At 43.8% G+C, this 26,337-nt stretch overlaps 1 protein-coding gene across 1 annotated transcript in view; it reads left to right on the forward strand.

Moving 5' to 3' along the window:
• The first annotated feature begins 3,013 nt into the window (after positions 1-3,013).
• LOC126263255 (spermatogenesis-associated protein 17) overlaps positions 3,014-26,337 on the forward strand; it is a 31,936-nt gene continuing 8,612 nt past the window's right edge. The window contains exon 1 of the mRNA XM_049960340.1: positions 3,014-3,170. Coding sequence (XP_049816297.1) covers positions 3,014-3,170 — 157 coding nt within the window. The remainder of the gene's footprint in view (positions 3,171-26,337) is intronic.

The raw sequence follows: 26,337 nt of genomic DNA on the forward strand, positions 1-26,337 counted from the left end.
GAAAGAACATGACACTTTGATGAAATAACATATTGAGTGGTAGTAATTCATATTTGTAGAAGTAGGAAATGAGGGTTGCTATGCCTGCAGCTACTGACTTTCAATTACTTTTCAAAGTCATCTGAACATTATAGCAACTCCAAGCTATAGGATTAACTTCATCTTGTACTCATCTGCTGACAATACTAACTTGTGCTATCACATATTGGAGACTAAATGACAATTAGGTCTCCATACATCATCATTTTCCAGCAATATTGCAACACATTGCCCCCATACATTGGCATATTACAACAAAATTGTAACAAATTACTCTATACGTGGACAAATCAAGCTAAATCGTGACATATTACAGTAAAATTGTAAAAACTTTCCCATGCTCACAATGTCACAGAAAAATTGGAAAAATTGTCCCTGTTATAGCAAAGCTGTAACGAAGTGCCCCATACACCGATTTGTTACGATAAATTTGTACCAAGTGACGTACACATCGCCATTTTACAACAGAATGCTCCATATATTACCATGTTATAGCTAAGCATCAACTGCCATTATCCCTTGATCATGGTTACTACCATTACCCCTGATGCTACTGTCATGCAATGAAGGTCAGTTGACATATGGTGACTCCCATTACTCAAGGTATAATTGTGAGGAAACGATGTTCATTTGACATATGACAACTGCCATTACCCTGGATACTGCTGGGGCCATTATGGCCAGTTGACATGGTGACTGCCATTACTCCAGGTGCTGCTTAGGGACTATGATAGTCAATTGTCATTTGGTGACTGCCATTACCCAGATATTACTGTAAGGCAATGATGGTCAGATGGCATATGGTGACTACCATTACTCCCAGATACCACTGTGGGGCAATGATGGCCAGTTAATGTATGGCATACATAACCTTTTAACTGCAAAACCACAATACATGTATTTACTAATAATATTCATAGTAAATAATCCACTACATTTTGAGAAAACAGTATCTGTCTGGGCAATATTGTTGTGCATACCAGGCGGGTATTATGGGCTGCTGCCTCTCCAGGAGGGCAGAGTGAACAGCTCACGCCATCATAACTGACTGAGCTGTTTAAAACACTAACCTCCCACAGCCTGGGCTATTTACATAGTAGCTCCACACAGCCTCCACAGTGTCCAGAGGCGCCAACCTCGCCATTAGGGAGCTTGCCTACCGTAGTAGAGAGTGCTGTAGTCTAGGCACCACTTTCTTGTGCCACATCACATGCCCATTCAGTATCACACTGGTATCCGTCTGCTGCAGAGGGTTTAGGCTGCCACCAGGCCATACTGCAGGCCGTAACACTCTGGGCTTCACGCTAGTCATACAAGCAGCTCACCGAACAGTGTCACCATCCTTGCCATAAGCACCTGTTGCTGATGCTATAGATGCTATGCAGGACACCATACACAACACCCAGGTGACACACCACAATGCATGTGTTCCCACTGGTAACTAACATCTTTGAGCCATCACCTCCAGCATTCACTGATGCCTGACGCACTGGAAGTATCATTTTCCCACCGACAGTTATCATCATTGAGATACATCTCTGACACCATTGATGCTCGCTGTCCTGGAAGTATTCCATAGTTGAAGGCACATTCCGAGTGCCAGGTTGGTTGGATCCTACCGTTGATCATACTTAGTTCCTTCTGCTCTGCCACCTGCTATGACTCATGGACTAAAATGTGTAGAACATCCCAAGCAACCGCAAGGAGTGATATTTCTGGCTGTACTTTAGTAGTGTGGACAGTTGTCCACAGACACTGTGTTTGAGATGTGTTTCTTATACCAATAATAAACAGTTGCACATTTAATTGGTAGTCCATACCACTGCTCGGCCATAGACAAAACACATAGAGACAAGTCTGTTTCTCAAGTGTGTTGAAGTGTGTTTAGTGTCAAACTGTGTACCGTTCTTATCTCCTTCACTCATCCAGCATATGTAGCTGGTGGCATTGAGACTCTTCTTCACATTACCTGATGGTGGTTCTGTGTTTGTTGGAGCGTAGTTCAGTTTATTTGTTGGCAGAAGTTTGTAGACTAAACTGACAATGAAGATTATGTTTGGAGCTCGTCCAAAATTTTCGTCTGCTATATGCAAGACAGGTGGCATCGTTACTTGATTTCAGTACTGTGTATGTTGAGGAGATGTCATCGGTTGTGTTGTACTGATTTTGTAATTGCTCCTGTTACAGTCGATGCAGCACACCACCTAATTTCTCCTGCAGTGGTCCACACATCTAGTTACTGCCTGTCCTTGCCATGCACACACTGTTGCCCACTCTCATGGGCCTTCGATAATGTCATGGAGCAATGGCTGGCGTTCCTAGTTCACCTATGATATGTAAGGACGCTCATCATCAATCATTTCTCCTCTTCTTGTCCGGCACTACAGCGTACATTATTCTTCAATCCCTTAACCCCAGGGTCGACATTTCCTCTGTTTCCTATGTGCACCTGTGAGACCAGCTCACAGCCTTCTATGCTGCTCTTGTCAATTTCATTCCTAGGACTTTGGGCATCCTGTCCACCTATAACCCATCGATATCAATCCTCACACCTGTTAATGCGTTAGTGTCAGACCGGGCGACTGCAGAGATGTCTTCTCCTCTGCTGGCCCCAACACCAGCTGGGATTGTCAATGAGCTTCCACCCACTGCCGCCACCTCCAGTGCCATTGGCCCCTTAGCCACCCTAGCCATTGTGCTGGTGTCATCCCACACTGCTCGCCACCAGCCCTTCCACAGTTACCTCTCTTACTGCGCTGGTATTGGCCCAGGTGCTTGCAGTAAACCCTTCACATTTGTCACCCCCAATGCCACTCGCTACAGGCTAAACTGGGGCCACTCTTGTCACTACACTGGTGTCGGCCCAGGTGCCTGCTGATTCACCTTCACCTTCACTGCTGCTTGCCCATGGCTCCTATGCGCCCTCCCCCTCCCCCCAGTCACTGTGATTATGTTGGCCTCGGCGACTGCAGAGATGTGTTCACCTCCATTATCTCCAACACCAGCCATGAGTTTCTACACCTCTCCACCTACAGCTGCCAATATCTCCACCACTGCAGTGACCCTCTCACTCACTGGTAGCCCAGTCAAGGCTGGCCCTGTTCCAGCCAACCCTGTCTACCTTGATGCCAGTAACTGCAGGCGCTATTGCAGGTGGCTGCAAGCCATCATCCCTGTCGTCGCCACAGCGAGCCCTGTAACCAGTCCCATCACAGCTGACCTGACAGCTGGTCTCTCCATCCCCACTGAGTTGTCCACTCCTTGTGCACCTTCAGCTTCGTCCTGCACCTCTTCAGCTGCCTGGATATGCACGCTCCCACACTCCACACTCCCACACTCCATTCTGTGCTGCTCCTTCCTCTACCAGTGCTGGCTGCAGTTGCTGGTCTCTGTTGCTGCACTCTGGTTTTGCCATTTGTCAAAATTTTGGCACAAACCTCAGGCGATGCTGGGCTTCCCCCCCCCCCCAGCGACCAAATGACCTTCCATATACTGACCCTGCCTGTCTATCGTTTTCTTCAGGTCCCCAGTTGAAGCAGCCTTTTGTCAGCTACATCAGTTGCCTCACTGGGCTGTCAGTGTAGTTGCTCCATGGCTGGCCGCCACTGATCGACAGTCACTCTCATAGGCAGCCATCATTGTCGTTGGCTTTCCACTTCCAGAGTGCCTCCCTCCAGTGGCAGCTGCTTCACCATTGATTTGCCTCTGCCACCTTACTATATTGCTCCACTTTCTAGATAGGTATTGTGGACTGTTGGCTCTCCAGGAGGATGTGAGTAAAAAGCTCACATTAACTTTACTCACCTAGCTATTTAAAACCCTTGCGTCGAATGGCATGGGCTGTTTATGTTGTAGCTTTACACATCCTCCACAGCATCTGATGGTGCAATGATTGTCAGTTGATATATGGCGACTTCTATATCCCTGATACTAGTATTCGGGTGCAATAATGGCCAGTAGTTACAGTGACTACCATTACCATAGATACTATTGGGTGGGGGTAAAATGGTCTGTTGACAGGCAACTGAATTGGGCAATGATAGTCAGTTGACAGGTTTAGTACCATTACCACAGAGATTATTGGGTGGGGCACTAATGGTCACTTGACAGAGTAACTGCCAGTGCCCTGGATACGTAAACTGACAATGGGTATGAGTTACCGGATCTCAAATCACATGCTACATTTTGTGATGAGACGTGGGTGTCCAAAACCATACAGCCTAATCGTTATTTCACAATCCTTCAACACTTTCCAGAGGTGCCCATGACAGTAGCAGGCGGAAATTTTGGAGATTGGTAAACTGGAAAATTTTGTATAAAATTCGATCTTATATTTATTTCGTCTTTTATATATATGGATATGCAAAATAATGTGAACACCTGTACTTACTTGGGACTGGTTTATTAATATGGGGTTGGACCCCCATCTGCCCATAATACAGATGCGATTCTTCTTCGAATACTGGCATATAATGATTGCATAGTCTCCAGAGGGATGTTATGCCACTCTTCAGTCAGAACCTCCTCTAACTCCTGTAGCGTCGAGGGACAACGAAATCTACTCCAGAGTCTGCGCTCCAATACTGCCCACAGGGGTTCCATAATTTTCAAGTCCGGGGACTGTGCTGACCAGGGAAGGCGCTGCATTTCAATTGCATGCTTCTCATGCTACAATTGTACTGTCCTGGCTCTGTGAATGGGTGAATTATCGTCCTGAAATATGGCGTAATTGTTGGGGAACAACATTTGAATCATGGGGTGCGCCTGATCACCTAAAATATTCACATAATCGTTGGCTGTAACATGGCCTTTGAGAGTAATTATGGGAGCAGCAGAATACCGTGATATGGCTGCCCACACCATCACACTTCCATCTCCATGCTTAACCATTGGAATCAAGCAATCAGGATTGTAGAGTTCTTTTGTCTTTCATCAGACGTAAACCCGGTCCGAAGTTGGAACTAACGAAAACGTTGGCTCGTAGGACCATATGACTTGTTTCCACTAACCAGCCGTCCAGGATTTGAGCTCCTGACACCATGTTTTACGCTTCTTTGCATTGGTTGTCGTCACCATGTAACTGAGGGCATGGATAGTGTCATTATAAGTGGGTATAGTTTGAACTTATTCTCTGCTTTTGTGTTCAGTTTGTCTATCAAACCATGTGTATGTGGTGGTTGCTGTAGAATTTTGAAAGAGGGGGTGTTCTGTGTAGACTGTAAGTTATGGTTTCATTGGGGCGAATGTAGCGGCGAGGAAACGAAGGTAGAAAATGACGCTCTTCCATGTCAGTGTAGGCTATGTAGAAAGGACAGAAAAATCTCGTAACAGGAGGCAAAAATTTGTGCCCTTAAGGCTGAATTAGAAAACGCGAACTTGGAATTACGTAGGTTAAGGGAGGACAAAGAGACTGGGAACTGGGAAAAGGTAGCAAGCAAAGGGCGAAAAGAGAAACAGTTGAAATAACTCCAGAAATTCAATTAGTAAGTCAGTTTGGCTTGCTATCTGAAGTGGAGGAAGAGCCTCATCCAAATGTAGTTGAAAGTAGGTTGAAGCAGAATATTAGCTTAAAGAAAGAAGACAGGTCGGGATCAAATCAGAATAGGAAAAGAAGAATTCTGCTTATAGGCAGCAGTCATGGGCCAGCAGCTTCAGGAGAAATTAGGTGCAAGGTACCAGGTCACAAGTTTTGTGAAACCAAGTGCTAGCTGTAGCCAGGTGACAGGAAACTTAGGTCAGCTATGCAGGGACTTTGAGAAGGAAGATCAGGTAATTATAGTTGGGGGATCAGGAAACAGCCTGGCTATGAATCCAAGGTACAGTATTAGGAGTGACCTGGATAAAATAGGTGCAGAAACTGAGCACACAAATGTGGGGTTTGTGGAGGTCTTTCAGCGCCATGATCAGCCCTGGGTAAACACTGCTGTAAGGCATGTTACCACTGAGCTGAACAGGATGCTGCAGACACCGGCAAAATCTCACATAAGTGTTGTTCCAGTAAATGCTGTTGGTAGGTGGGGATACACTACACATGGCCTGCACCTGAATAGGATGGTGAAAAGTAAGTTAGCTTCTCTATTTGCAGAAAGAGCCAAAGTCCAAACAGATGACAATCAAGATAAATAGGATAAAAGAAACATCACGTACAGTTAATAGGGGTAAAGCCAATGGCAGTATCAACATACTTCATCAAAATATCAGGGGAATAAAAAATAAAGTAGATGAGCTATTAGTGTGTTTAGATGATCTCAAAAATAAGAATGAGATTGATATACTCTGTCTGTCTGAACGCCATGTAACTGTGGGCATGGATAGTGTCAGTATAAGTGGGTATAATTTGGCATCTTACACTTGTAGATCTAGGATGGATAAAGGAGGACTTGCCATTTTCCTAAAACAAGGGTATAAATGCAAAACTGTAGAAGTAAGCAAATTTTTTGTTGGTTAGCACTTTGAGGCTTGTGCATGTGAACTTCAGCTAGATAATGTAGTATTGATATTAGCAACAGTGTGCAGGTCCCCATTAGGAGACTGGGAGTTGTTCATAAAAATGTTTGACTCCCTATTATGCTGTCTATCAGACAAAAAGAAGAAGTTATTAATCTGTTGTGATTTCAGTGTAAACATTCTAAGTAATTCTGATAGGAAAAGTGAACTAGAAGTGTTTTTAATAACATATAACTTAGGATCAGTGATCAATCTCCCTACACATATAGCTCAGGACAGCAGCACACTAATAGATAATGTATTTGTACAGAAAGAGGATGTAAAACAAACACGTGCTTTCCCTGTGGAAATGGATTGTCAGACCATGATGCACAACTGATTAACTTACAAAATCTAACAGGGTGTACAGTTCAGAAACCATTAAGTAAAAGTGTGAGGTCACTCAACCTGGTATCTATACAGCAATTCAGAGAAAGCTTAAGAAATGTTAATTGGGGAGATGTATATAATGAACCAAATGCTAATGATAAGTGCAACATATTTCTTTATAAATTTATATCCCTCTTTGAACACTGTTTCCAAAAGAAAATTACTAAGTGTAACACCACACACTTTTCAAAGAAACCTTGGATTACTACAGGTATTAAAGTGTCTTCAGAAAGAAAAAGAAAACTGTATGAGACAGCAAGAACTGGTAAAGATCCAGAAGTAGTTTTACACTATAAAAATTATTGTAACATACTGAGAAAAGTTGTAAGGAAATCAAGAAATATGTATGTTAGAGAAGAAATTAACAACTCTGACAATAAAATCAAATCAATATGGAATGTTGTTAGAAGAAAGACAGGAAAAGTAACTACTGGGGTAGGTAGTATTACTGTTAAAGAGAATGAGACCATCCTAACCAACAGTACACAAGTAGCTAATGTATTTAACAACCATTTCTTAAGTGTAGGAGAAAAAATTGGTGAGAACAGTTCAAAAGAAAATGCTAGGCAGCACATGGAAGAGTCTGTTTTGAAAAAATTTTGTCAGAGTTTTTACCTATCAACCTCTTGTGAAATAAGTAAAATTATTAAATCTCTGAAAAATAAATGTTCTGTTGGAGTAGATGACATCTCTAATAAGATATTAAAACAATGTGGAGCAATTACAGCTGATGTTCTGAGTCACATACGTAATCCATCACTAACTCACGGTATTTTCCCAGACAGTTTAAAATATGCCATTGTCAGGCCTCTCTACAAAAAGGGGGACACCACAGATGTCAATAATTATTGGCCAGTATCCTTGCTTACAGCATTCTCAAAAATCTTCGAGAAAGTAATGTACTCAGGAGTGGTTAGCCATCTCAACAGTAATGGGATACTTAGTAAATCACAATTCGGATTTCAAAAATGCTGTTCCACTGAGACAGCAATATACAGATTCACTGTCCACATAACACAGTCTTTAAATAGTAAATTGTCACCAATAGGAATTTTCTGTGACTTGTCCAAAGTATTTGATTGTGTGAACCATGACATTATGTTACAGAAATTACAATTCTATGGTATAAATGGAATAACATACGAGTGGTTTAAGTCATACCTACAAAACAATAAGCTAAAAGTTTCCTTATATGGGTCAAGTGATTTAATAAGTTTGCAACTTCATCTAACTGGGGTGAAATTACTTTAGGTGTTCCACAGGGTTCAATCATGGGTCCCCTTCTGTTCTTGATATATGTGAACGTCCTCCCTTCCTATCTGAAACAGGAAGCTGAACTGATAGTGTTTGCTGATGATACAAGGATCATTATTAGCCCAGTAAAAGAAAGTCTAATTGAAAATGATACAAATAAGGTCTTTGGAAAAGTCATTAAATGGTTTTCTGCAAATGGGCTTGCTCTAAACTTTGAAAAAACACAGTACATCCAATTTTCTGCTGGAAAAGGTACAGTTCCTTCAATAAATATAACACATCAACAGAAGTCAGTAGACAGGGTAGAGCATTATAAGTTTTTGGATGCACATATAGATGAGAATCTTAACTGGAAAATTCATATTTTGGATCTCCTAAAGCGACTAGATTCAGCAACTTTTGTGATCAGAATAATTGCCAATTTAGAGGATATAGAAATATACTTTGCATACTTTCACTCTCTAATGTAATACAGAATAATATTTTGGGGTAACTCAACATTTAGACAAAAAGTATTCACTGATCAAAAGAAAGTGGTTAGAATAATGTGTGGGGTTCATAGTCGCACATCTTGTAGGCATATTTAATTATATCTGTATGTGACGTCTGTTCTTTTTGGACACGCCCGATCCGGGACAGATACACCAGTGTCTGACGTAACGAAAAGAGCGGTTTCTCGCACCCGCACAAGTAGGGAGCCTCAGGTGTTGTCTCTGTGAACGTCACCTCACCGGGCAAGCTCCAGGGGGTTGGGAGGGGGTTGGGGGGGGGGGGTTCCGAGCTACTGTGTGTTTATGAGCAACCCCCAGCCCCGAGGCCGAGCAAAGGCCAGGGAAGAAACATCCCTACGTTCTGCAGAGTGGTTTGAACACACAACAATCTTATGCTTTCCTAAAGAAACACGGGCTGCAGAAAAATAACAGCCTAGTGTCGGGCGCAGTTTCTTACTTTCGGAGGACCTCTGATGCGAGGCTAGTTGCTGGCGCAAAAACGCGCGGTTTGTAAAAATGTTTGTTACGCCACGAAGATGGAGCAAAGCAGTAGCTTTTTTGAGAAATAAGGGCAACTCATAAAGTCATTGGTGTTTCAATGTGGCTTCTCTTTCTTCGTGGGATTTTTGTGCAACAAGGAATCACGACAATGCCTGGCTGAGTGTTCTTATTCAGTGATTGGTGGACATTTACTATATGGTGGGAAGAAAATAGCAGACTGTGTGATCCAACTACAATATAGAAGAGTTGGTTGTGGGACGGTGACGCAGATGAATCGAAGGTTTCATCAAGAGGCAAGGAGGCGTGGATCTGGTGCGCGTCTTGGCCGCAGGTCACTGTCCAGAGTTCGTGTTGGGGGAAGCACGAACCTCGCTCGCCCTGCACCGCAGAGATGCAGACATGACTGCATCTTTCTGGACGTGTCATGTTGAATATTTATGGTGAGCATTATTAGCAGCACGAGCATCATAGGACAACCCTTGGCCTGCATTTGCTCAGACCATTGCAGTTATCTGTGTCAAGTACAGCATTGCTTTAGTAGATCCACGCATTCCTCACTCTAACTGTCAGGCCAACAGTCTTTGTATTTGTTGGAATAGAAGCTTGTGAGTCATTTTAGGAAGTCATTTGCTTCTAAAGGGCACGTTGTCATTGACCTTCATGTAACACTGAAAACCAGCAAGTTTATTTCGTGTCACTCGTTATAACAGATGAAGTTCTTTCATAATCAGACGCGTTTATTGTATGTGTCCAATTGAATAAATTAATGCGTTCATTTAAAACGCGTTTCTGTTAACACTTTCCATTAATATCAAATTTAGTAGTGTGCCATTCTCCACTTTAGGAACCCAAAATATGGCATTAGTCAGCGTGTATGGCTCTTGATTAACTTACTCGGGTAGGGTAAACATTTCAAACACACACGGGGTTTTGCAAGAAGTTTTATGCAATTAACAAATGTTATCCACTCAAGTGCAAATTAAAATCAATTTTTTTAATGGTTTATTCGATATTTCTCTTCCGCATGTCTTTACAAATGATTCCGAAAAGTTTAATTGTCCTACGATCGCTCGTTTTTCATGGGGGCCTTCTCAGTAGAGAAGTTTGATTAAAACCACCCTGTATAACTGAAAACGCTGAAAAGTATGCATGTGAAATCATTCAGACCCGGAGAGTGAATGAAACGATTCATAACTGACGTAACCATCAGAGATTTGTGTCAGTTGGCTATTAAGTGAAACGACCCATACCCAGAGAATGAGTGAAAAACATTCATATAGATGACGTCGTCACGGAGAATAGTTTCATTCGGTTGTTCAGTCTACTGAAGGAAAAAAAAGCGATCAGCCAGGTGGTTCTTAATACCATTAAGGTGCACCATGATGTGCAGGCAGGCCCGTATTTAAAAAATGTTATGCTCATGGGCCCGATAACTTCCCCCCCCCCCCGCCCCCAACACCAAACTTAGTCAATTTTGAAAAACATTTAGCAACAAAATTATAAACACGTTATTTAAAAAAAGAAATCTACAAAAAAGGATAATATTGTGTGGAATTATGGTAATTGATTATTACATCAACAACTTTTTTCTTGCCATATTATCAGCAAACACATTTACCACGTTTTCAGAGTCCAGTTTCACAGTCAGATCATTTTTACTGCTAATACAGCCAAGTGATTCAAACGATCTTGAGTCTGAGAAGCACGCAAGTAGTTCTTAACCCTTCCAAGAACTGAGAAGGATCATTCAGCAGAGCAGTTCGTTGCTGGTGCGGTCAAATAAATTCGCAGAGCGATTCTGTGTTTGGATAAATATCAAAGAGATTTTTTTGAAAGGAAATTGTTGAATGGAGACACTGTGCACGCGATTACTTGATTTACTCACCCAGTCAGGGATCACTTTACTGTGAAACATGTAAACTATTTGAGGATTCATCCCAGTCCGCTACAGGTGGCTTTAGTGATTGGAAATACGCTAATCAAATGGTAACTGAACATGAAAATTCCAGTGCACATCGTGATTGTGTTGTAAGTTTCAGGCAAAGGGGAAACACTCTATCCAGAGTTGATAAAATTTTATTACTCAGCTATAAGAAGAAGTGAAGTATTCGAGAAATGTACTACAGAGGGTGGTGGCTGTAGTGAAAAACTTTCCTCAGTGGGATTGCCATTTCGTGAAGATGAAGATCAGCTTGGTTCCTTAAGGAATGGCAGTTTTATGTGTTTAGAGCTGATAGCAGAATTTCATCCATTCTTAGCAGCTCATACAGCTAAATATGAAAACCAGGGTGAAGGGAACACCTCATATTTATCATTTAGCACTTACGAAGAAATAATTAGCATTTTATTTAACACTGGTAAAGAAGGACCATTCTCTATCCAGAACTCAAAAGGAAGCTTTTTAGAGGACACATTCTGTTCCAAAACAATCCTCTATATCCCCTGAGTAAATACGCTGCAGCTGTTTTGCAGCCTCATAGACTTCATCAGGGTCCGTTTTCATCCAACTGGATAAGAAAGAGAACTTTTCAGAAAACTCTTTGTAGACACCAAGACGATCATTGAGTTCTGCGGATAGTCTGTTCAATACAATTAAATAATTGGTTTTCAGTATGTCACCTTCAGATTTGTAAACCACTGTTTCCTTTTCTGACTCAGAGTCTGAGTCGTCAAAGAGATTTTTTCGTTTCTTCGCACGTTTTTCTCGAGTTTCATTGACTTGCAGAAGATGTTGCGTGGTCAGGGTGGGCTCCAGTTTTCTCTCTGCCAACTTTTTGTACGCTTTAAAAGATTTAGTCATCTCATCAATGAAAGTCAGAAGTGAAGCATAAAGTTTCACTACTGCAGATATGTCAACTTCTCCTGACTGTAGTGCTGTACTCACTGCACTGAAACGTTCCAAAATACTCCACCATATTGTTGCCCTGAATGCAATATTTTTAGAGTTAAGTTGCTGCAATATCCTTGTTGCTTCTTATTTAATAACATCTGTCTCGGTTTACTCTTCATAAATGCATTTTAGAGGTTTATTGACTGCATCTCAACTAGCATTTAAGCTTTTGCAGGCATCTTCTCGAGCTGACCATCTTGCAATGCAGAGAGACTTTAAACTCAAGCTTCCATCTTCGAAAATTGTCTGTAGATTTTTCCAGCGTTGTGCAGATGTCGAAAAAAACTGTAAATCGTTTGTAGCACGTGAAAAAATGTAGCCATTTTACAGCATGTGGCTGCCCTTGATCCTTCCAGATTCAGGGAATGAGTGGAGCAGGGGATAAAAATTGCCAAATCATTGAATGGCTTGATTTGGGCTTGTAGGCTAGAGTAGATCCCTGCCACATTTGCAGCATTTTCATAGTTTTGGTCACTCCATGGGAGTTGAGGAACATAAATACAGCATCTTCCAGTTCTTTCCCGATATGTCCAGCATTTCTCATAAATTCCACAAACGGCTCTCGTGGTTGACCATCTTTATTTACATATCGTACAATGAAACTTAACTCATCACAATGTGAAACATCAGGTGTAGAATCCACAATAATGGAGAAATACTTTGCATCAACTATCTCCTGTATGATTTTTCTGTGACAGTCTTCCCCATAATATTGATAATTTCTTCGTAAGTGCTAAATGATAAATACGAGATGTTTCATTTACCCTGGTTTCCATATTTAGCTATATGACCTGCTAAGAATGGATCAAATTCAGCTGTCAGCTCTAAACACATCATCAAATTGCCATTCCTTAAGGAACCAAGCTGATCTTGCTGTGGAATTCTTCGTATGTTCGTTATCAATTTCAGATTCACGATCGTGAGCCTTTCACCACAATTGCTGCTGCACTGTGAATTATCTGTAGGTGTCAAGTTCGCAAGAGAGGAAGAATTTGCAGGTTGATAATCTAGTCCTTTGCTAACGAAATACGTTTGTAACTTTGGCGTTTGATGTAATACTTCCTTTCCCCCTTCCTCCTTCATTCAACTAATTTTCTGTGGCCTGCGCCACTGAGACGTTTCCTACCATCCATATTCACGATTACGTAATGTCAAAACTTCACCAGATTAATGAAACTGGGGGGAAATACACAAAAACAATAATAAAAGCACCAAACTGAAACTAAGCCACATCAACGCTACATATGATGCGCTTGTGCCTTGCCACACAGAAACCATACATAGGCAGTGCTGTCAATTGCGTGATGTTGAGATCACACCCGTCTACCTATGATTTCCCCTCCAGATTCATTCGAGTTAAGGTATCACAAACAATCGAAACTGTTGCGCTCGTTTCGATTCCTTTGCAAACTCGAACGCTTTTTGCGTGTTTCGTAGTTTGGCCACCCGTAGCGCTAGTTGACACCATTGCTCGCTTTAGAAAACTATGCTATGCGTATGCGTGATGATCTCTTTGGGGCACAGTTTTAAATGCTTTGGAACCATCAGAAGAACATCGTCTCATCAGAAAGAGACACTTTCGGCCGTCCATTGGCCACAAATCAAATAGCAAATGGTCTAACCACAGAAACTGGGGAAAAGGTGCACTCGAACGCATTAGTGCAGTCGAAACGGTTTCGAACTAACTCGAACGAACCTAATAATAATTCCCGCACCCATTGCAATGTGTTTTTTTTTCTGCACACATAAATTTGTATGCTCAAAATTTTGCTGCCCGTAAGATTTTGCAGCCCCTAAGAATTTGCCGCCCAGGGCCATGTGGCCCATGCGTAAATACGGGACTGGGTGCAGACACTGCCCATTGGTATAGTCTCCTGCACACTTCGCCTAGGTGCCAGGAAACGAACAATGGTAAGCTACATGCCCTGCCCCACTGGCAATGGAAGTACTGAAACAGACCTCACTTTTGCTTCATTTGTTTATTTGATTTAAAAAATCGACTGAACGAAAAAACAATCGACTGGACCTTCGGTTGTTAAAACCAGTTGGTTGTCCCAATCACTAAGGTGCATCTTGACATGTGAGCACTGCCCACTGGGATGGTCACTCCCACACTTTAGGCGGCCGGAGTGGCCGTGCGGTTCTAGGCGCTGCAGTCTGGAACCGGGCGACCGCTACGGTCGCAGGTTCGAAGTTAAGTCGCATAGTGCTCAGAGCCATTTGAACCATTTGAACTCCCACACTTTGCGCAAGCACTGGGAAACAAACAGTGGCAAGCTACATGGCCTTCCTCCTGGCAGTGGAAGTACTGAGGCAGACCTCACTTTTGTTTCAGCTTTCCCACTGTGACAGTGGTGGCAGACACCACCATCACTTGAAAGACTTCTCAGTTCTCTGGATTATCTGGGAGGACAACTAAGACAGACAGTGAATCTTGCTGGATCCTGGGAGATTTGACACCCGTCACAGTACGCACGCCAAATCCGACGTTTTCCTGTTCTTCACGTGGGTGATCTACATTCATGCTGCAGGGGAAGCCATGAAAGACCGCTTTCCATAAGAAGTGTCAGCATGGGTTGTGCCGTGGTTGGCAAGCCGCTCGAGGTTGGCACTACTTCCTCCTGCGAGCCATGGTACATCACTAGCGAGCGAGGTGTTTATCTAGCGAGAGCGAAGCACGATATGGAGGGTGACAGTTACGGACCAGAGTCGGCGGGCATGTTGTGGCTATCACGTCGGCGTGTGATTCGCATCAGGAGGGTGACAGTTACGGACCAGAGTCGGCGGGCATGTTGTGGCTATCACGTCGGCGTGTGATTCGCATCAGTTCGGACACGTGACTTTGGAACCCTGGCTAGCTTGTTGTATGCTAAGGCCACCACGATGTCAACAGGTTTCCTAGCAGACGATTGTTCAGTGGATATACTGTGAAAATGCCTGTACTCCGGTGGTGCACTGTAGTAATACTGTTTTGCAGCTTGTGAAATAAGTGTAAAGTAGAAGCTTATGTGAAGATTGTACTCTGAAGGGTTGCAAAACTGTGTTTCCCGGAAGCATAAAACTCCAGTAAACTAGATGCATTGGACTTTCCATGATGTGTTGAAGTTTAATCTGTTTCAGCTCACGTATTGTACTGTGGTTTGTGCTTGTATCAAAAGGTCATGCCATTTTGGAACCAATGTAATGTGATGTGGCGACATTTAGCTAAACAGACCAATCTACCATTGACGAAATTCGAGAAGGCAATTACTAAAGGCACTTTCTTGATAAACTTCATATAATCCTTCTTGAACTTCTGCATTGCTAAAGTGTGTCTATTTTAACAGTGTTTACGTTAATATATATTTGGACATCGATCACCTTCAGGAGTTAAAATAAGTGACCTGTTACAAACATGGCTCTCAGGCAAGAGCTAACTGCAGTAGTTGATTGCTAAGCTATCCATTTTTCTGCATTCTATCTCTGAAGGTAAATTTAAGGGGTTTTCTTCTTCTTCTTCTTCTTCTATATGATCAGACCCAGTGGACCACACGCTGCTACAAGTTTTCTCCTCCATTGTATTCTGTCCACTGCTGCTATCCGCCCTCCGTCCACATATATTGATGTCTGGTTTAAATCTTCATGGAGGCCATCCCTCCAACACTTCTTAGGTCTCCCTGGGGGGGTCTCTTTCCTGTAGCTGTGAAATCTAGGAGTTTCCAAGGCCATCTGTGATCTTCCATGGCTGGCCCACTGCATTCGTTTGGCTTTGACGGTTCCTGCTACCTTGGGCTGCTGGTATAGTTCCTCAAACTCTTGATTGTGTCTGATCGTCCATTCCCCAGTGTCTGCATCCAGAATCGGACGGAAGGTCTTCTGAAGCACTTTTCTCTGAAAAACGAGGAGCTTATGGAAGTCCTGTTTCCGGATACTCCATGTCTCACAGCAAAATAGAACAACAGGATGGATCAGGGTTTTGTATAGTGGAATCTTGAACTGCGTGGAGAGATATTTGGAACGAAGCAGTTGTGCTAGGCCTTGGTAAGATCGGTTTCCTGCTCGTATTATGGCATTTATCTCTGCTTTACATGACGAGTTCTCAGTCAAAAGTGCCCCTAGGTATCTAAATTCATGCATTCTCTTGTAGGACTGGTCTCCCACGTGCAGTGATTTTAGATGACCAGCAGTCTGACTTTGACCACGCATCATAACAAGGTACTCTGTCTTGGCTTCATTTATGTTTAGCCAAAATTTGGTGGCAGCCTCCTTGAATGCTCTGGTCATTTGCTCCAACTCCTCTTCAGGGCCGGCCGGTGTGGCCGTGCGGTTCTAGGCGCGTCAGTCTGGAACCGCGTGACCGCTACGGTCGCAGGTTCGAATCCTGCCTCGGGCATGGATGTGTGTGATGTCCTTAGGTTAGTTAGGTTTAAGTAGTTCTAAGTTCTAGGGGACTGATGACCACAGATGTTGAGTCCCATGGTGCTCAGAGCCATCCTCTTCAGGCCTAGGGAGCAAACAGATGTTGTCTGCACAGGCTAAGTATGTCAGTCTCTTTCCTTCGATTTCAATCCCTTCGTTCTCTTGGAAGGTCTTGTGTACGATCTTCTCGAGGGCAAAGTTGAAATTAAGGAAATTTAAGGGGTTGTGCTAAAGTACACCTCAGCTTGGAATTAAAAAATATATTTTGCTTCATGTAAGGGATCATTTTCATCTGAAATGTATGTGCTCAGGTGGAGAACTGAGTGGAGTGTCATTATGAGCTGGGTGCTTGAGTACATAGCGTTCTCATGAATGTGATTTGTAATCATACTGAACATTGTGTGCTCGTGTAAACCTGTCTATTCTAGAAATTTGCTTAGTCATGTGACGCCATAGCACATGCGGAATCATAGAGAATTGTGACGGCCATCTTTTACGGGTTTCAAACTGTGAAAGTTGACTATGTATTCAAAGTTCACATCCAGTTATGATTCTGGAATAATTGTATCAGTGTGCCTTTTATTGGTTAAGTTTGAAAATTTTATATTTATCTGTTTACAACAAATATGTTGTGTTTAAACTTGTACCCAAGCTCAATCAATCTTTGCGCCCTTTCCTAAGTGCCAGCATCCTGCCACAGGGTGTAGAACGGCAGGTGCCACGCCGCCAACAAACTCGTAGACCTCTGAAAATCTTCCATGAAAGAAAGAGATTCTCTGATCAGGTCAGCTCCCACAGACTTCACTGTGATCACTGTAATCGTCCACTGCTCGAGGCGCTGCAAGAACCCTCTGTAGTAGTCCTTCAGCTGAAGAACGACTGGCGGTGGCTTTGGTTTGGACGATTAGCACTGGGCACTTCTCAGGACATGTCTCCTTCTTGGGCAGCAGTTGTGGTGTCCGGATGTCCAGTCTGTGTCTGGACACCCATCTCAACGTCCGACAGCGCCTGGAAGAGGCTGCCGGTTGCTGCTGGGGGGGCATTGGGCATCTGTGCCCTTGCAAAAAGTTACTGGCATCATAGTACCAAAGTGTTGGCTCTTAACTTTTCTAAGCACTCGTAATTTGCCTCCGCTCTTGCTTCTAATTTTTCCTTGTTGTTGTTGTTGTGGCCTTCAGTCCAGGGATTGGTTCGATGCAGCTCTCCATGCTACTCTATCCTGTGCAAGCCTCTTCATCTCCCAGTACCTACTGCAACCTACATCCTTCCGAATCTCCTTTGTGTATTCATCTCTTGGTCTCCCTCTACGATTTTTACCCTCCACGCTGCCCTCCAATGCTAAATTGGTGATCCCTTGATGCCTCAGAACATGTCCTACCAACCGATCCCTTCTTCTTGTCAAGTTGTGCCACAAACTACACTTCTTCCCAATTCTATTCAATACCTCCTCATTGGTTATGTGATCTACCGATCTAATCTTCAGCATTCTTCGGTAGCACCACATTTCGAAAGCTTCTATTCTATTCTTGTCCAAGCTATTTATCATCCACGTTTTACTTCCATACATCGCTACATACCATACAACTACTTTCAGAAACGACCCCCTGACACTTAAATCTATACTCAATGTTAACAAATTTCTCTTCTTCAGAAACGCTTTCCTCGCCATTGCAGTCTGCATTTTATATCCTCTCTACTTCGGCCATCATCAGTTATTTTGCTCCCCAAATAGCAAAACTCCTTTACTACTTTAAGTGTCTCATTTCCTAATCTAATTCCCTCAACATGACCCGATTTCATTCGACTACATTCCATTATCCTCGTTTTGCTTTTGTTGATGTTCATCTTATATCCTCCTTTCAAGACACTGTCCATTCCGTTCAACGTTCCAGGTCCTTTGCTGTCTGTGACAGTATTACAATATCATCGGCGAACCTCAAAGTTTTTATTTCTTCTCCATGGATTTTAATTCCTACTCCGAATTTTTCTTGTGTTTCCTTTACTGCTTGCTCAATATAAAGATTGAATAACATCGGGGATGGGCTACAACCCTGTCTCACTCCGTTCCCAACCGCTGCTTCCCTTTCATGCACCTCCACTCTTATAACTAACACCTGGTTTCTGTACAAATTGTAAATAGCCTGTCGCTCCCTGTATTTTACCCCTGCCACCTACAGAATTTGAAAGAGAGTATTCCAGTCAACATTGTCAAAAGCTTTCTCTAAGTCTACAAATGCTAGAAACGTAGGTTTGCGTTTCCTTAATCTGTCTTCTAAGATAAGTCGTAGGGTCAGTATTGCCTCACGTGTTCCAGCATTTCTACAGACTCGAAACTGATCTTCCCCGAGGTCGGCTTCTACTAGTTTTTCCATTCGTCTGTAAAGAATTCGTTTTAGTATTTTGCAGCCGTGGCTTATGAAACTGATAATTCAGTAATTTTCACACCTTTCAACACCAGCTTTCTTTGGGATTGGAGTTACTACATTCTTCTTGAAGTCTGAGGGTATTTCACCTGTCTCATACATCTTGCTCACCACATGGTAGACTTTTGTCAGGGCTGGGTCTCCCAAGACTATCAGTAGTTCTAATGGAATGCTGTCTACACCCGGGGCCTTGTTTCGACTCAGGTCTTTCAGTGCTCTGTCAAACTCTTCACGCAGTATCATATCTCCCATTTCATCTTCATCTACATCCTCTTTCATTTCCATAATATTGTCCTCAAGAAAATCGCCCTTGTATAGACCTTCTATATACTCGTTCCACCTTTCTGCTTTCCCTTCTTTGCTTAGAACTGGGTTTCCATCTGAGCTCTTGACATTCGTACAAGTGGTTCTCTTTTCTCCAAAGGTCTCTTTAATTTTCCTGTAGGCAGTATCTATCTTACCCCTAGTGATATATACCTCTACATCCTTATATTTGTCCTCTAGCTATCCCTGCTTAGCCATTTTGCACTTCCTGTCGATCTCATTTTAGAGACGTTTGTATTCCTTTTTCCTTTTTGCCTGCTTCATTTACTGCATTTTTATATTTTCTCCTTTCATCAATTAAATTCAATATTTATTCTGTTACCCAAGGAGTTCTACCAGCCCTCGTCTTTTTACCTACTTGATCCTCTGCTGCCTTCACTATTTCATTTCTCAAAGCTACCCATTCTTCTTCTAGTGTATTTCTTTTCCCCATTCTTGTCAATTGTTCCCTTATGCTCTCCCTGAAACTCTGTACAACCTCTGGTTTAGTCAGTTTATCCAGGTCCCATCTCCTTAAATTCCCCCCTTTTTGCAGTTTCTTCAGTTTTAATCTACAATTCATAACCAATAGATTGTGGTCAGAGTCCACATCTGCCCCTGGAAATGTCTTACAATTTAAAACCTGGTTCCTAAATCTCTGTCTTACCATTATGTATAATCTATCTGATACCTTCTAGTATCTCCAGGCTTCTTCCATGCATACAACCTTCTTTCATGATTCTTGAACCAAGTGTTAGCTATGATTAAGTTATGCTCTGTGCAGAATTCTACCAGGTGGCTTCCTCTTTCATTCCTTACCCCCATTCCATATTCACCTACTTTTTTTCCTTCTCTTCCTTTTCCTACTATCGAATTCCAGTCACCCATGACTATTAAATTTTCGTCTCCCTGCACTATCTGAATAATTTCTTTTATCTCATCATACATTTCATCAATCTCTTCGTCATCTGCGGAGCTAGTTGGCATATAAACTTGTACTACTGTGTTAGGCGCGGGCTTCGTGTCTATCTTGGCCACAACAATGCGTTCACTATGCTTTTTGTGTTAGCTTAACCGCATTCTTACTTTTTATTCATTATTAAACCTACTCCTTCATTACCCGTATTTGATTTTGTATTTATAACCCCGTATTCACCTGACCAGAAGTCTTGTTCTCCTGCCACCGAACTTCACTAATTCCCACTATATCTAACTTTAACCTATCCATTTCCCTTTTTAAATTTTCTAACCTACCTGCCCGATTAAGGGATCTGACATTCCACGCTCCGATCCGTAGAACGCCAGTTTTGGTTCAAAAATGGTTCAAATGGCTCTGAGCACTATGGGACTTAACATCTGTGGACATCAGTCGCCTAGAACTCAGAACTACTTAAACCTAACTAACCTAAGGACATCACACAGATCCATGCCCGAGGCAGCATTCGAACCTGCGACCGTGGCGGTCACGCGGTTCCAGACTGCAGCGCCTAGAACCGCACGCCCACACCGGCCGGCAACGCCAGTTTTCTTTTTCCTGATAACGACGACGTCCTGAGTAGTCCCCGCCCGGAAATCCAAATAGGGGACTATTTTTCCTTAATGAATTTAATTTCTTTACTAACTGAAGCCCTTCCGCTTCTACTTACATTTCCCTACATTTCGACAATAAGTGATCATATTGCTGTCGGGGAATACTATACTCATTTCATTTAACACACTGTAAGGCTGGTAAATCCCTATGTACTTCCAATAATTCCCAAATGAACGTCCGTTCCGCTGATTTAGAACCCATTTCCACTTCACGAAACAACAAACGCTAGCTCCTCCAGCGATCCCATTCGGCTCCCCGCATACAATGGCGTGGTCTGCCTACATGGAAGTTAAGTGAACACAAAGTGACATTAGAATTTATGCAAATCTTGAACGACAGAATATGAATCTGTTGGCATTAACGTACGCAAGAAGTTGGAGAAGATGGACAGCACTCAAGTTGTTTACGACGATTGTCGAGTCAGTGATCCACCTCTTGTTGGATGAGCGTTTGGCGCTCAAAGGCTGCGCCACGGTCCACGAACGGTTGCGTTGTTAATTGGCTAGCACCCTTGCTGCCTCTCGACACTTCAGCTCCTTTCTGATAGCTGCGGATAGCGTTGCGGCGCATCGGGAAGCACCTCTGTATGGCATGCATCTGACGCCTCCTTGTGGACGGTCCGCCACACCATTCGCTACATCGTGCCCGCCAGCACACTTCATCTCAGCTCAGAAAGACGGGACGGAACTGCGCGCCACAAAAATGTGACTACTGACTTTGGTGTGCCGTGTAGCCAGGCTTATACACTGGTCTCGGCAGAGAGCCTCGCTAAAGCACGTTTTACTCGAGTGACTTTCTGCTGAAAATAGACTACTCGAAGTGTGTGTGCACCTTTCGTGTCTGCGTATAAATCAGCAGCCAACCACGCGGTGAGTGTGTCTATGACGTCAATCAATCGTAGATGTAACGTAAATGTACAGACTAACAAATGATTACAGTTTCAGAAAAAAATGGATGATTTATTGACGAGAAAGAGCTTCACAACCTGAGCAACTCAGTAACACGTTGTTCATCCTCTGGCTCTTATACAAGGAGTTACTCAGCTTTCATCTACATCTACAACCATATGGATACTCTGCAAATGACATTCAAGTGCCTGGCAGAGGGTTCATCGAACCACCTTCACAATTCTCCATTACTCCAATCTCGTATAGCGCAAGGAAAGAATGAACACCTATATCTTTCCGTACGAGCTCTGATTTCCCTTATTTTATCGTGGTGATCGTTCCTCCTTATGTAGGTCGGTGTCAACAAAATATTTTCGCATTCGGAGGAGATAAATTGTTGATTGGAATTTCGTGAGAGGATTCCGTCGCAACGGGAAACGCCTTTCTTTTAATGTTTTCCAGCCTAAATCCTGTATCAGCGATGTACTCCGTCAGTCCTATCTGGTAAGGATCCCACATCGCGCGGCAGTATTCTAAAAGAGGACGGACAAGCGTAGTATGTCTGTTACATTTTCTAAGTGTCCTGCCAATAAAACGCAGTCTTTGGTTAGCCTTCCCCACAACATTTCCTATGTGTTCCTTCCAATTTAAGTTGTTCGTAATTATAATACCTAGACATTTAGTTGAATTTACGGCTTTTAGATTAGACAGATTTATCGTGTAACCGAAGTTCAACGAGTTCCTTTCAGCACTCATGTGGATGACCTCACTCTTTTCGTTATTTAGGGTCAACTGCCACTTTTCACACCATTCAGGTATCTTTTCTAAATCGTTCTGCAGTTTGTTTTGATCTTCTGATGACTTTATTAGTCGATAAACGACAGCGTCATCTACAAACAACCGAAGACGGCTGCTCAGATTGTCTCCAAAATCGTTTACATAGATAAGGAACAGCAGAGGGCCTATAACACTACCTTGGGGAACGCCAGAAATCACTTCTGTTTTGACTTCCCGTCAATTACTCTCTGACAGGAAATCACAAATCCGGTCACATAACTGAGACGATATGCCATAACCACGCAATTTTACTACGAGCCGCTTGTGTGGTACAGTGTCAAAAGCCTTCCGGAAATCTAGGAATACGGAATCGATCTGAAATCCCTTGTCAATAGCACTCAGCACTTCATGTGAATAAAGAGCTAGTTGTGTTGTTTTTCACAGGAACAATGTTTCCTAAACCCATGTTGACTGTGTGTCAATAGACCGTTTCCTTCGAGGTAATTCATAATGTTCGAACACAATATACACTCCTGGAAATGGAAAAAAGAACACATTGACACCGGTGTGCCAGACCCACCATACTTGCTCCGGACACTGCGAGAGGGCTGTACAAGCAATGATCACACGCACGGCACAGCGGACACACCAGGACCCGCGGTGTTGGCCGTCGAATGGCGCTAGCTGCGCAGCATTTGTGCACCGCCGCCGTCAGTGTCAGCCAGTTTGCCGTGGCATACGGAGCTCCATCGCAGTCTTTAACACTGGTAGCATGCCGCGACAGCGTGGACGTGAACCGTATGTGCAGTTGACGGACTTTGAGCGAGGGGGTATAGTGGGCATGCGGGAGGCCGGGTGGACGTACCGCCGAATTGCTCAACACGTGGGGCGTGAGGTCTCCACAGTACATCGATGTTGTCGCCAGTGGTCGGCGGAATGTGCACGTGCCCGTCGACCTGGGACCGGACCGCAGCGACGCACGGATGCACGCCAAGACCGTAGGATCCTACGCAGTGCCGTAGGGGACCGCACCGCCACTTCCCAGCAAATTAGGGACACTGTTGGTCCTGGGGTATCGACGAGGAGCATTCGCAACCGTCTCCATGAAGCTGGGCTACGGTCCCGCACACCGTTAGGCCGTCTTCCGCTCACGCCCCAACATCGTGCAGCCCGCCTCCAGTGGTGTCGCGACAGGCGTGAATGGAGGGACGAATGGAGACGTGTCGTCTTCAGCGATGAGAGTCGCTTCTGCCTTGGTGCCAATGATGGTCGTATGCGTGTTTGGCGCCGTGCAGGTGAGCGCCACAATCAGGACTGCATACGACCGAGGCACACAGGGCCAACACCCGGCATCATGGTGTGGGGAGCGATCTCCTACACTGGCCGTACACCACTGGTGATCGTCGAGGGGACACTGAATAGTGCACGGTACATCCAAACCGTCATCGAACCCATCGTTCTACCATTCCTAGACCGGCAAGGGAACTTGCTGTTCCAACAGGACAATGCACGTCCGCATGTATCCCGTGCCACCCAACGTGCTCTAGAAGGTGTAAGTCAACTACCCTGGCCAGCAAGATCTCCGGATCTGTCCCCCATTGAGCATGTTTGGGACTGGATGAAGCGTCGTCTCACGCGGTCTGCACGTCCAGCACGAACGCTGGTCCAACTGAGGCGCCAGGTGGAAATGGCATGGCAAGCCGTTCCACAGGACTACATCCAGCATCTCTACGATCGTCTCCATGGGAGAATAGCAGCCTGCATTGCTGCGAAAGGTGGATATACACTGTACTAGTGCCGACATTGTGCATGCTCTGTTGCCTGTGTCTATGTGCCTGTGGTTCTGTCAGTGTGATCATGTGATGTATCTGACCCCAGGAATGTGTCAATAAAGTTTCCCCTTCCTGGGACAATGAATTCACGGTGTTCTTATTTCAATTTCCAGGAGTGTATGTTCTAAAATCCTGCTGCATGTCAACGTTAACGATATGGACCTGTAATTTAGTGGATTACTCCTATTACCTTTCTTGAATATTGGTGTGATCTGTGCAACTTTCCAGTCTTTGGGTACGGATCTTTCATCGAGCGAACGGTTGTATATGATTGTTAAGTATGGAGCTAATGCATCAGCATACTCAGAAAGGAACCTAATTTGTATACTGTCTGGACCAGAAGACTTGCTTTTATTAAGTGATATCAGTTGCTTCACTATTCCGAGGATATTTACTTCTACGTTACTCATGTTGGCAGCTGTTGTCGATTCGAATTCTGGAATATTTACTTCGTCTTCTTTTGTGAAGGCATTTCGGAAGGCTGTGTTTAGTAACTCTGCTTTGGCAGCACTGTCTTCGGTAATATCTCCATTGTTATCGCGCAGAGAAGGCATTGATTGTTTCTTGCCGCTAACATACTTCACATACGACCAGAGTCTCTTTGGATTTTCTGCCAGGTTTCGAGACAAAGTTTCGTTGTGGGAACTGTTTTGGCGTCTCGCATTGAACTCCGCGCTAAGTTTCGAGCTTACGTAAATGATCGTCAATCTTGGGGATTTTTCGTCTGTTTAAATTTGGCATGTTTGTTTCGTTGTTTCTGCAACAGTGTTCTAACCCGTTTTGTGTACCAAGGAGGATCAGTTCCGTCGTTTGTTAGTTTACTTGGAATAAACCTCTCAATTGCCGCCGATAGTATTTCTTTGAATTTAAGCCACATCTGGTACACACTTATATTATTAATTTGGAATGAGTGGAGATTATCTCTCAGGAAGGCGTCAAGTGAATTTTTATCTGCTTTTTTGAATAGGTATATTTTTCGCTTATTTTTAGAGGATTTGGGGATTACAATATTCAATCTCGCTACGACAACCCTGTGTTCACTAATCCCTATATCGGTTTTGATGCTGGTTATTAACTCAGGATTATTTGTTGCTAAGAGGTCAAGTGTGTTTTCACAACCTTTCACTATTCGCGTGGGCTCATGAACTAGCTGCTCGAAATAATTTTCAGAGAATGCGTCAATAACGCGTTGTTCATCCTCTGGCTCTTATACAAGGAGTTACTCAGGTTTGGACTGATTGATAAGACTTGTTGAATGTCCTCCTGAGGGACATCGTGCCAAATCGGTCAACTGGCACGTTAGGTCATCAAAATCCCGAGGTGGTCGGAAGGTCCTGTCCATAGTGCTCCAGACTTTATCAGTTGGGACAGATCCGGTGACCGAGCTGGCCAAGGTGTGATTTGGGAAGCACGAAGACGAGCAGTGGAAACTTTCGCCGTGTGCGGGCTGGTGTTACCTTGCTGAAATGTATGCCCCGGAGAGGTTGCCATGAAGTGCAACAAAACTGAATGTAGAATATCGTACATGTACCGCTGTGCTGTAAGGGTGACGCGGATGAGAACCAAATTGGCCTGCTGTGAAAAGAAGTGGCACCCCAGACACACCCCTGGTTGTCGGGCAGCACGGTGTGCAACAGTCAGGTTGGTATCCCACCGGTATCTGGGGCGTCTCCAGTCACTCTTCGCTGTTCGCCAGGGCTCAGTTCGAAGTAGCACTCACCACTGAAGACAATTCCGCTCCCGACAATGAGATCCCAGGCCGAAGACGTCTCTGGAGACCCCACAGACAGCGGTGGGATACCAACCTGACTGTCGCCTACAGTATGGCCCGACGACCAGGAGTGATGGACTGGGGTGCCATTTCTCTTCATAGCAGGATCCCCTTCGTTCTCATCCGCAGCACGCTTACTGCAAAGCGGTACGTCTAAGATATTCTGCACCCCATTTTGTTGCCCTTCATAGCAAGCCATCTTGGGCTTACGTTTCAAGAAGGTAATGGCTGTCCATACATGGCATGAGCTTCTACTGCTTGTCTATGTGCTTGCCAAACCTACCATGGCCAGCATGGTCACTGA

The sequence above is a fragment of the Schistocerca nitens genome, chromosome 6, assembly GCF_023898315.1.
Source record: "Schistocerca nitens isolate TAMUIC-IGC-003100 chromosome 6, iqSchNite1.1, whole genome shotgun sequence".
Lineage (NCBI taxonomy): Eukaryota > Metazoa > Arthropoda > Insecta > Orthoptera > Acrididae > Schistocerca > Schistocerca nitens.